At 37.6% G+C, this 11,804-nt stretch overlaps 1 protein-coding gene and 1 long non-coding RNA gene across 2 annotated transcripts; one reads left to right on the forward strand and one right to left on the reverse strand.

The window, feature by feature from the left end:
* Window positions 1–1,613: 1,613 nt before the first annotated feature.
* Window positions 1,614–2,928, forward strand: LOC133708471 (uncharacterized). The gene is made up of 3 exons (XR_009845842.1): window positions 1,614–1,854; window positions 2,163–2,463; window positions 2,751–2,928. It is a non-coding gene; the product is annotated as an uncharacterized LOC133708471 (long non-coding RNA).
* A 7,604-nt stretch (window positions 2,929–10,532) lies between these two features.
* On the reverse strand, window positions 10,533–11,364 carry LOC133709523 (E3 ubiquitin-protein ligase RHA2A-like). Its single transcript, XM_062135297.1, has one exon. It carries the CDS (start codon window positions 11,224–11,226, stop codon window positions 10,720–10,722), a length of 507 nt encoding a protein of 168 aa, XP_061991281.1. The 5' UTR covers window positions 11,227–11,364; the 3' UTR covers window positions 10,533–10,719.
* Window positions 11,365–11,804: the final 440 nt, after the last annotated feature.

The following is an 11,804-nucleotide window of genomic DNA, read 5'->3' on the forward strand; positions in this document are numbered from 1 at the left end:
ATGGTTACACACAACAGAAATTAACAAATTGTAAAGCTGCTAGCAAGCCATTTTTACATTGATGGTATCAGATAGATAGCATTATTCCTGACTAGTTGTAGAGGCTGAAGGTATGAAATTAGTTCAAGAACTGCTGATTAATGCTGGCGTCGATGATTGGTGCTGATTCTTCTCCCGCTGATGTCGTCTCATACATCTGCGGATGCGAAACACCAATAAAACCACTAAAAGCACTACAGCAAACAGAGATGAAAATGCAGACAAAAATTATCTTATAAGTTCCAACTTCCAAGGGAGTTAAACTAAACTTCACTAAAAACAAGATTGCCAAATGTATATACTTATATAATTTATACCTCCCAAAGCAATTCCCACAAATATTAAGATTATTTGGAGCTCAGTGGGTTCTTTGTACTCTGTACCTGTAGAATATAGTATGATATATAGTAAACTGACCTTCATGATAAAGATAGAATAGGCAAATTATAGTAAACTGACCTTCATAACATTGATAGGGGAGTGGCTTAGTACCCAAATTTAGATCACTTACATCTACTCCACATGATTTGCCAGCTAAAGAGTGTTGGAAATTTTGGTCGATGGATGCTATTTCCGTCACCGGATTTCATCTCCTACAAAATCACATAAATACAATATATTAATAACAAATAACAATTATCATTTCATTGTGATAATAGACTAAAATAACAAGAATCATAACACTTATCTATTGGATAAAACTGATGAAATCTTTATATCAATCACAATCAAAGAGAGTTAATGACACAAAAAGAATTAATTGCTATTACTATCTGCAAATAACGGTTCAAAGGAGGTTTCAAAAATAGCAGGTATTTTGAAATATTCTAACTAAATTCCAACAAAGAGCAGTCGCGACACTCAACGGACCATCCCAGATCAAACCCTGCCTCCAATTGCTTCATGATGGCTTCATAAGATAGGGGCTCAACAAAATTTTCATGATAATCTGAAATAGCCACTGAAATAAGCGAGCATGGTGGTTGATGAGGACGAGCTAAGTAGTAGCCATCATAAACAGCATAGAAGTAATTAGTCCCATTAACTCTAGTTAAACATGGAACTGCCGTGTAGTTATAAGCAGCTACATTAGCCTGGCTGATGTTTCTGGAGCACTTCACAAACTGTGTGTAAGTTTGATTTGTGCCAAGTGCCAAGAAGCGAAAATCATTGACATATCCATCCCTCGATACAACAGATCCCGATGGAAGGCTGCAGCTGCTTCCATTGGCAAAGTTGACATCAACCAAACGGATAATATGTTCATCACACTATGTCAAAAAATGCTTCATACCATACCCCTCAGACGACAGAAGACGTTTTTTCTGTTGTCTGCTTTTTTTCAACGTCTTCAGACAACAGTTTTAACTATTTATGTTGTCTGAATGGTATGAAAATCAATACAAGTTCAACTTTTACAAGTTTGTTGTAATTTAGAAAATTCAGACAACAGAATTCTGTTGCTGAGTAAATGGAGAAATTATTTCTCCTTGTTTGGACAAAAAAAGTTTTTCGGCTGAACTAAAACTTAAGTGAGCTAGACCCCGAGTTTTCTAAACACTTGGTTAAAAAAACAGAAGCCTTCTTTCCTTCTCCGCGAGCTAGACCCCAATTAAGCAATTGCAGCTCCCATTCTGGTTCTTCTCCCCCGATCAGCAACATCCTTTCCCTTTCCCAATTATGGTTCTTCTCTCCCCGATCTAGGTTTTTTACACAGAAGAGTCTCAACGATCAACCTCTCCCCGATCTAGGTCAAGAAGACACTGTTGGTGTAGTTCTTCGATCTGATTTTACAAAGTATACTGTTGTTGCACGGTAAGTCTCAATCTTCGTGTTAGGATTTCGACCTTGATTTGTGTTGGGTTTTAGGGTTTCGTTTGAAATTAGATTTGTGATATCAATTTAGAGATGTGGTGGTTGAAATAGACTTGGGTGTTATTCTGGTTTTATGGGTTTGGGGATGGTTTAGGGTTCATTTCGATTTGGGTGTTTGAAATTTGCTGAAAATTTATTGTTGTTCTTGAAATCGGGTTGGGTGTTTATCTTTTGGTTCTGGGTTTATAGCTTTTGACCGAATTAAATGTTTGTTCAGTATATATATGATTGTTAATTGGATTATGTAGGATTTCTGGTCAAGGAGAGGAGTGAAGGAGAAATGGGTTCTGCACTCAGACGAGTTTGCCATGAGATCCACCAACCAATCGTTCCTCAAAAGCGGCCTCTATAAAACCCAACAAAAGGGAAATATTTGGGTTTTGATTTGATTGGGTTTATGTTACGTTTCTGTTAATTTGATAGGGTTTTCATATTATGTGAACTTTCACAGGTTTTAGTCTAATTTTGGCTTTATAAATCATCTAAATGCTTTCGATGTCAGGATGCTGGTTTTGTACCAAATGGAATTGGGAGCAAAGGAATCAACCTGTAAGCTTTTCTTTCCTTGCTGCACATGGCTTCTATTATCTGATGTCAGAAAATGAGTGGGTGAAAACATTTAGTGCCTTTCAATTCTACAATTGAGTTTCGTATGGATGGATTATTGTGCTCCCATTCTTTCTTTTGTAAACTTTTCTTCTATTTTCTTTTGTGAGGATTGAAAACTAAGCTGACATCCTAGTTAGTTTCTTTTGCTATTGTTGGGTTGAATGTTCTGGTGTGTTACCAAGTTAGGAGAAGCTCCGTGAGAGAATGAACTAGTATTTGATTTTCAGGTGTGAATTTTAATCCCAGCAGCAAGGAGTATATGCACGGAGTAGCAATAAGATTTCGGTCATGTGAAGCCTCTTTCCTCCATAAACCCTTTGTTTTGGGATGTAATTTTAACCGATCTGCATGTTTCCATTTGTCAGTCCTGCCTGTCAAAGATTCGAAGCCTCGTCTTTGTTGAGATTGCATCTTTTCGGAACTCGGAACTGGTAAGAAGTTATTTGATCGAGCACCGATTGAACTTATTCAATTACACCACCGATTCAATTGCATGCTTTCTGTCTCTTTTCAAAGGCCTGGACTTTGGCTCTTGTCCTTTTGCCATTCAATTCCTATTTCAGAACAAAGCTACAGCATACTTTTCCATGCCTTTAATTAATATAAATGGACTCAAACAATTGTCTCTTGCATTTGATAATCAATTATACATGTCTGCAGCACACATGATCAATTACATATTTTGGGAGCTTTGACTTTGACAAGCTTATGTGTAATGCTATTTGTAATTATCTGCAGATTTTGGACACACTTTTCCACCGATATCCACTATGCCTCATTTTGAATATCCTTGCATGATTTTCTTTTGATTGACAAGGAAACACATAGCTAAACTTTGCTTAAGAGAGACTTGCTGCATGTTTCCAAAGCTTTTGTCTTTAGTTCATGGTTTGACAATTATGAATATGAAATTGTTGTCTTTTAATGTGCTGATCAGTTTCCACCGCCAAGCCTTTTAATAGAAGGCATGATCATGGACTTTGCTTGGTCTTCATTGTTCCACCGCTAGCTTTATGATCAAAGTGAAAGAGGGAAGAGATAAAGCTTTAATTATACTTTGTTGTCTGACACATGTTCAAGGCAATTTACAGCAAACTTTGACAATGATTAACTTGACTATATGGGTAAAGCTATGGTATGTTAACATTTCTCATACATCAACTGTTTTTACAACTTCAAGGACTCATGTTACCACTTTGAGGACTAATATTACTATTTTGAAGACTCATATGGTAAACTAAGAAAATTTACCACTTTAATGACTCATGTTACCACTTTGAGGACTAATATTACTATTTTGAGGACTCATGTGGTAACTAAGAAAATTTACTACTTTAAGGACTCATGTTACCACTTTGAGGACTAATATTACTATTTTGAGGACTCATTTTACCACTTTTAAGGCAATTGTATGCATGTCATACGTTAACACATTGTAGAATTTTCCTATATATATATATATATATATATATATATATATATATATATATATATATATATATATATATCCTGAATCTCTTCCCCTTTAGTTCTCGGACAAAAGTTACAGCAGCACCACACTTTTAGTTGCATATGGGATTTATGTGTTTTGATTAGTTCTCATCAAAACTGTTGCAGGTACCATATCTTTTGAAGAAAACATGACCACCCCAATATTTCGGTGCTTGTGACTCTCAAGGTAAGAGAAACGATATGATATTTCCCGAGGTTGCAATCCAAGAGATTCTGACCACAAGAGTACAACTCACTTGGCTCTGTAACTTGTTTTACACAATTATTTGTAAAAGGAGAAAGCTACTTTATGCAGGAAATATCCGAGCTTCATTCTGGTCCATCACATGGCTTTCAGGCGGTCTTAAGATTGATTGTACAAGTTCAATCCTCGATACATACTGGGGAAGCCTCCAAGAAGGTAGCACAATGAGCTTTTCAATGCTATCCATTACCATTTTCCCCTGTATACTTCCCTGTATTCACCACTTGAACTTGATCGAACAACTTTGCATTTGCGATGCCCCTGAAATTATGTGCTTGCTGTAAGTATCAGATAACTCGCATAACTCCTCCACATTGTATTTTCTGCAGTTTTGTGTAAGTGACAGTTTTCTCACATTCAATGTTAAATTGACAGTAGGAAAATGATAAGGAACTGGGTTTCTTTTTATTCATGTTTGAATGTAGCTTGGGAGCCATTTCAATTGGTAGTAGAGCACTCGTTTAATAGCGCATGTAGAGCTGTTGTAGGTTCATTTAGCACCTGGAAGCAAATTATAGGTTCATTTAGCACCTGGAAGCAAATTTAATTTTCAAATTAGGATCAAAAGATCATTAGAAGATGACGCTCTATTTGCTACTCAATGTTCGTGGTGATTAACTCTTGTTTTGTTTCCTTTTTCCTATAACTGAGTTGGCCTTTTTTGTTATATATTTCATAAAAGTCATTCGTTGTTTCTTTCCATTTTGTGAATGTACAGATGGTTTCAACAATGAAGAAGTCGATCTTTGATGAACAAACTAACAAGGCCTTAAGGAAATTGCAAAAGAATGCTCAAAAGAAGAATAAGCATCATGATGTGGTTCGAGCTGAATGGGCAAATCATGTTATACAGTTCTAACTTTGGTTCTTTTTAAGGTAGATGAGTAGCACTTGGAACTGCTTTTGTGCATTTATATATAACTGATGGAAAGTGTTGATGAACTTAAATTATGCATGCAGTTGCTCTGTCTAGCTACTCTTTCTTTACCTTATAGGTTTTTGACTTGGTGCACTAGGTAAATGATCGAGATAAGATGGTTTTTTGGTTCTCTCGATCATAATGTAACTGTTGGCTAGGTTTAGAGTTGGAACTATGGATTGTATTTTGGATGATGTTGATGCAATTAATGAAACGTAGCCATCATTTTCAATGCTGATTTTAGTCCAATTTTATGGTTTTGATGATTGTAAATGGTTGAAAGGCAACAGATATTTTATGGTTTTGATGTTGAAATGGTTGAAAGGCAACAGCTATATGCAGGTTTATGTTGTATCAAGAAAATACATCACAATTTATGTTGTATCAAGAAAATAGAAACAACAGAAACAAATGATCATCTGTTGTTTCTACCAAGTTCAAACAACAGAAAAGTAGAGTTCAAAGAGCTCTCAGACAACAGAAATAGGTGGTTGATATGTTGTTTCTACCAAATTCAAACAACAGAAAAGTAGAGTTCAAAGAGCTCTCAGACAACAGAAGTAGGTGATTGATATGTTGTTTCTACCACGTTCAAACAACAGAAAAGTAGAGTTCAAATGGCTCTCAGACAACAGAAGTAGGTGTTGATATGTTGTTTCTAAGCCATTCAGACGACAGAAACAACAAAAACTCCGTCATCTTACATTAACTACATCGACAGTTATTTTTTGAATCCGTTGATGAAGTGAATTTCCAACAACATTAATATGTAGTGGTATGGTGTTTCAGACGACAGATAGACTCCGATTCTTCAATATTAGGTACTTCAGACGACAGAACTTAAACTGAATATGTCGTCTGAGTAGCTTAGAAACGACGGAGAATATCTGTCGTCTGAATGGCTTAGAGACGGCAGCCACTTAGACAACAGATTTTTACTTCATCAGACGACAGATATGATCTGTCGTCTGAAGCATTTTTTGGCATAGTGTCATAAGAAATGTTCTTGACATAGTATTTGCCTGGAAATATTTCGAGGATGGTTTTGTTGTTCACACATGATAGTTCATAGTCAGGGTCACCGCAGCCTACTGGATCAACCTTTAGGCAAAAAGGGTAGCTGATGTTTTCGATATCTCCACACGAAGAAGCACACGCTGGTTTATGACTTCTTGCTTGAACTGCAAGGAAAAATAGAGAAGTCAGCATAGAATAGAGGAGAATGGATGCAGCTGCTGATTCTTCTTTCCTCAGACTCTTCATGATGAAGTTGAGAACTTGGATTAGTCTAATGTTACACAGCAGCTCTATATATATACTGACCGAGAATTTTTCATAACCCTGCGTCCCTGCTTATTCCTTGATAATTTTCTCGTTGACTTACGAATCCGAGTTGGTCAAAATGCCTTGCTCCATGTTATTTCCTGTCTTGTTTCAGAGTTAATTATGACTCATGAACAAGGTACAAGCAGGTTCCAAGAAATGGATTCAAAGATGGATTGGAGGAAACGCGTTATGTGACAAAGCTGAGCAATATCAAAGAAAAAGAATATCCATATCTTCATTCATATATTATTTTATGATTGGCAATTCTTATATATACTAGTGAGAGAGTTCAAAGGTCAATGACAATGCTTCTTCATTCCTTTATCAATACATTACCGAGATTCGAGTTTAAAAAGCAACAGGGTTAAACTATTTTGCCTTTCATGAATACCAAATGCCACATTTAAATCTTGTTGGTACATCTAACTTTATATTGTGAGTATTGAAATTATAGTACTACCTGTCACCTGTAATCAGGAATTTTCTTCTGGCAACAACATGAACAAGCCCCCATACTGTGTTTGCCTAAATTGCACCGCCTCAATCTCTTTGCGGATTCGTCAAACACTTGATCTACATACTCCAAGAATACTTGAGAGGCTGGAAAATTGTAGAAAAGTTGTAGGGATGGTTCACATGTTTTATGGGCCTGGTTTGGGCTTACATTGTATGAGCCTAGCACTGTTTTTGTTGGTGGAAGGAATCCATCATCGTCATGAGTCGATTCACCTTTAAATTCATTAAGCATTGATCAGTTGATCACATGATTTGGTTCGGTTTGTTTGTTTTTTTTTTTTTTTTTAAGAATATGAAGAACTTTATTTAATGCATACGATTAAAATCGTACAAAAGCGCATTTAAGTTGAACACATTGATTCTGGTTCCCAAATTTCTTTTTGGAATGACAATTTTATTGGTGTGTTCCTCTAAATAATTTTTTTGGAGCTTATGAAGGGGTGGTGGAGCAGATGGATGGATTTGTTAATGATTATATTCATGATGGCCACTGGGATCTCCCTCATCTTCTCCAATTGCATTTTCATGATCTTTGTGATATTATTACCAGTATTCCAATTGCAATTAATCCACAGGAAGAAGACAAATTAATTTGGTCAGCCTCTTCTTCTGGCACACTCACTGCAAGAGAGGCGTTTCATTTTGTAAGGCCTTCTTTACCCACGGTGGATTGGGGTCGATTGGTTTGGTGTAAATATGTGGCACCTCATATGTCAATTTTAGTTTGAAAAATATTGAGGGGAAGGGTGCTAATTGAAGACTTTTTACAACGATGTGGTGTCTCTTTGTGCTCAATGTGTTTATTATGTCGACAACAGACGGAGTCCAATGTCTTTCTTCCCTGCCTATATGCAAGGTCTATATGGTCTTTTTGTTGGAAAAATTTGAGTTGGGTCTCATTCCTAATTCATTACATGAGCTATTTGCATTGGGTTTAATGGTTGGTCATAGCCCCCAATTGAGAGAATTATGGGTTGCTTGTTTATGTGCCTTTCTTTGGTTTATTTGGCAAACAAGGAATAAGGTGAGATATGATGGCATTACTCCAGATGTTGCTATGGCTTGTAGGTTAATTAATGGCCACGTTCATGCTTCTAGTCGCATAGCTACTGGACATATGTTTAACAACATACAGGAGCTTTGTGTCTTGAAGAGGTTTGGTGCTACTTGTAGGCCTCGTTGTGCCCCGAAAATTTACGAGGTGAATTGGCATCCACCCATTATTGGTTGGTTCAAAATTAACACGGATGGTGCTTGGAAGTGAGGGTAGGATCGTTTAGGACTTTAGGTTATGGTGGAGTTTTTCGTGATCTTCATGGGGAGGTTGTTTTTCATCATCCCTTGACATTCGTAGTTCCACTCAGCAGTGATCAAGGCAATCGAGCTTGCATGGGTTCGCGATTTGAAGCATATTTGCCTTAAGTTGAGTCGTCCTTAATTCTAAATTTTCTCCACCCTCCCCAAATGGTACCTTGGCAATTACAGGTGGCATGGAAGAATTGTGTGCATCGCATTTCAATGATGCAATTTCGTTGTTCACTTATATATAGTTCGTGAAGGAAACCAAGTGGCTGATGCATTAGCCAATTTTGGTGCTTCAGGTACGGGCTTTACTTGGTTTGATTCATCTCCAAGCTTCGTTAATCAATTTTGTTTAAGAGATAAGTTGGGTCTTCCTAATTTTCGTTTTAGATGATTTCTTTTGTTTTAGAATGTGGGATGTTGTCTGTCATTCTTCATCAGTAGTACTTTACTTCTAGAATGTGTATGATATGTCATCTCTTCCTACTTGTATTTCCCTTTAATTTTAATAAATATGTTTCCTCGTAAAAAAATAAAAAATACAAAAAAAATTAAACATTAAACTCAAAGCTATAGTTGGCTAGTCTATGTGCTACTGAAATCATATAAGAGGGCATTCAAGTTGAACACTAGTTCGCTAGTCTATTTGCTACTTGATTAGGTTGTCAAGCATGTTGAATAGACACAAGAGGGCTCTACTCTGCTTGACGAGGAATTTGATGTCGATAAGTGGCTCATTTCAGAAAGATCACTGTCATGTGCATTGATAGCTTAAAGAGCCAATAAACAATCACCCTCAAGAATAGCTTGAGTAGTGCCCATAACATGAAGCAACTCCAACCCGTGCCTAATAGGCAACAGCTCGATGTGTATAGGGAAACAGACAAACAGTTTCCTACTAGAAAAAGCAGCTATACACTCACCATATGTTCGAGTTTCGGAGAACACCTCCAACTCCTCCATAATTAATAGTAGGAAAATAAGAACTGGCCATCTACATTTAATTTGAGATACTCACCTGGAGGAGGAGTCCAAATCTTAGCAACAGATTTTGCTAACAATCCCCATCGCAGTTCTAATTAGCTTGGAGATATTTTGTTAATCTTATCACATTGTTTGTTACTTCATGAAGATATTTTGTGAATCTGAGCAGTTAATGGAGCCACTGAACCAGATACAAACCACATTTGATCGAATAAATTGATTGCAAGTATGTCTTTTCTGTCCGATTAGTTTCTAAACAACCCAAACAAGTGTTAGGCATAGGCCTATGGACATGCTCCTACATCCACCAATTTAGATTCTATCTTGAAACGAATAATAGTCAAGTCACGCAGAAGAGGAGTTCAAGTTAGTTATCAATAGTGTTAATGGCAAAATCCAAGCAGCTTGTAAGAATTCTCAATCAGGGACATTATCTCCTCATCTGAAGAAGCTAAAGTTGTTTATTTCAAACATGTTCTCTGAGAGGTTAATTTTGTAGCTGATGCGGTTACAATTATAATTCATCCAAAAGATGCTTCAATTTGGCACAATTATCTTTCTCCATCAACTGTTAATGCATTTCATAATGATCAATTAGGTATTAGTCGCTCAAGAGGTTCTCTCTACATGTTTGATGTTGTTTCATGTGATTCAAAATAAAAAAATCTTACAATGATAGAAAAGCTTTACAACTTTTATTTTCTTATTATTACTATGTCTTTGAATAAATAAATAATTTATTCTTCATAAAAATACATGTTTTAGAAAATATATTTAAAATGTTCTAACTTATTATCTGATTTTTTTTTTTAGTATCCCACTTGGCGGTGGCGGTATCATACTTAGAAAGTGATTATTAATAAATTCGTATAATGACGTTGAGTTAACTCTTGCACCGCTTCAATAATAAAAAAAGAAATCATACTCAGAAGGAAAAACATATGTTAGTAGACGAAATAGTGTCCAGCTTAATAACTATTATACTTTGCACTTTTAGGCTTAACTTTTTTTCCCCTAACTTTGCTTTAGACAAATTGCATGCAAGTAATTAAATGAACACAGTTAACATTAATATGTTTAAGGAGACTCCGGTTCCTTGTTATTTATCATCAGAAACCCCGGGAATTTACAACAGTAAAAAAAAAAACCATGCCAGAGAGTTTTTTCAAAAAAAAAAAAAAAAGGGAAAGACATCAAAGACAAAAATTTGGAGGGACCAAATTAAGTCGAAGGTCAAAAACTGCCAACAACTGTCTGAAATCTCAAAAAAAAAAAAAAAAAAAAACAGAGAGAAACTACCAGGCACCAGCTAGCCATCGTAATCTCGTGGCTAGTGGCCGGCCTATCATCAACGTAATACATCACCCATCACCATCACCATCACGCGCTAGGTTCAATTGGCGCGGAGAGAGAACCAGTGGAGGAGGTCACCACCGACGCGGCGGCGCGTTTGGGCGACGCGCTCGTCTTGGACGAGCGGGGAGCGGCAGATAGGGCAACTGAAGTTGAGGTGGTCGAGCCAGCCGTCGAAGCAGTGCTTGTGGAAGACGTGGCGGCAGTGGAGCATGCGGACCTGGTCGCCGTCTTTTAAGCTGGACAAGCAGACCACGCAGTCGGGAACGGCAGCGTCGCGGTGGCGGCTGTGGTCGTAGCGGTAGGAGAAGAGGCGGTTGAGGTTGAGCTGTTCGGCGAGGACCACGAGGCCGGCGAGCCCCGAGCCGACTGCGGAGGCAAGGAGTCCGTCGTCCGGGGGCGGGCGCTCGAGTCGGGAGAGGCCGAGGGAATGGAGAAAGCTGAAGAGGGAGGAGCGGAGGTGGCCGATGAATGTGGCGATGACGGCCACCAGTAAGAGCGGGATGGAGTCCGACGACACGTCGCTCAGCTGCCCCTGTAACCCCATTCTCTTGCGATCTTGTTGTGATTGGTTTTTTGGTGGAGTGTTGAGCTTAGCTTAGCTAGAAGAAGAAGAAGAATAAGTAGGGAAGGAAGAAGGGGAAGTGGTAGTGAAGGAGGGAGAAGAGAGGTGGAGCTTAATTGGTATATATATATATATATATATATATATATATATATGTGGGTGTGGTGCTAGACTGCTAGTTAGGCAGAGGAGGGGCTGTTAGGTAATTTCAACTACAACAGAGAGGGAAATGGGAATCGGAATGGGAATGGGGGTAGGGGAAAATAATACGTGGGTGAGAGCAGGGAGGGACAGAGAGGCACACAAGGTTGGGTTGGGTTGGGGTGTCTATGGAAAGCGTCATCTTTCATTTATTCTGAAACGTTACAAATTTTTGTCGATGAAGCGCGACTCTGATAGTTCACGCAGAAATTTCGCTATTTTTGGCGATGATGTTATCAAACAAGATTGTTTTCGTTTAGAACATGAAGAGATAACGCAATTTCTGAATAAATTCGCTTATTTTAACCAAATCCAATACATCGTTTTGATAATCCATTATCATCAAATTTAGGATTTAT

This window comes from Rosa rugosa, chromosome 5, assembly GCF_958449725.1.
Source record: "Rosa rugosa chromosome 5, drRosRugo1.1, whole genome shotgun sequence".
NCBI classification, from domain to species: Eukaryota; Viridiplantae; Streptophyta; class Magnoliopsida; order Rosales; family Rosaceae; genus Rosa; species Rosa rugosa.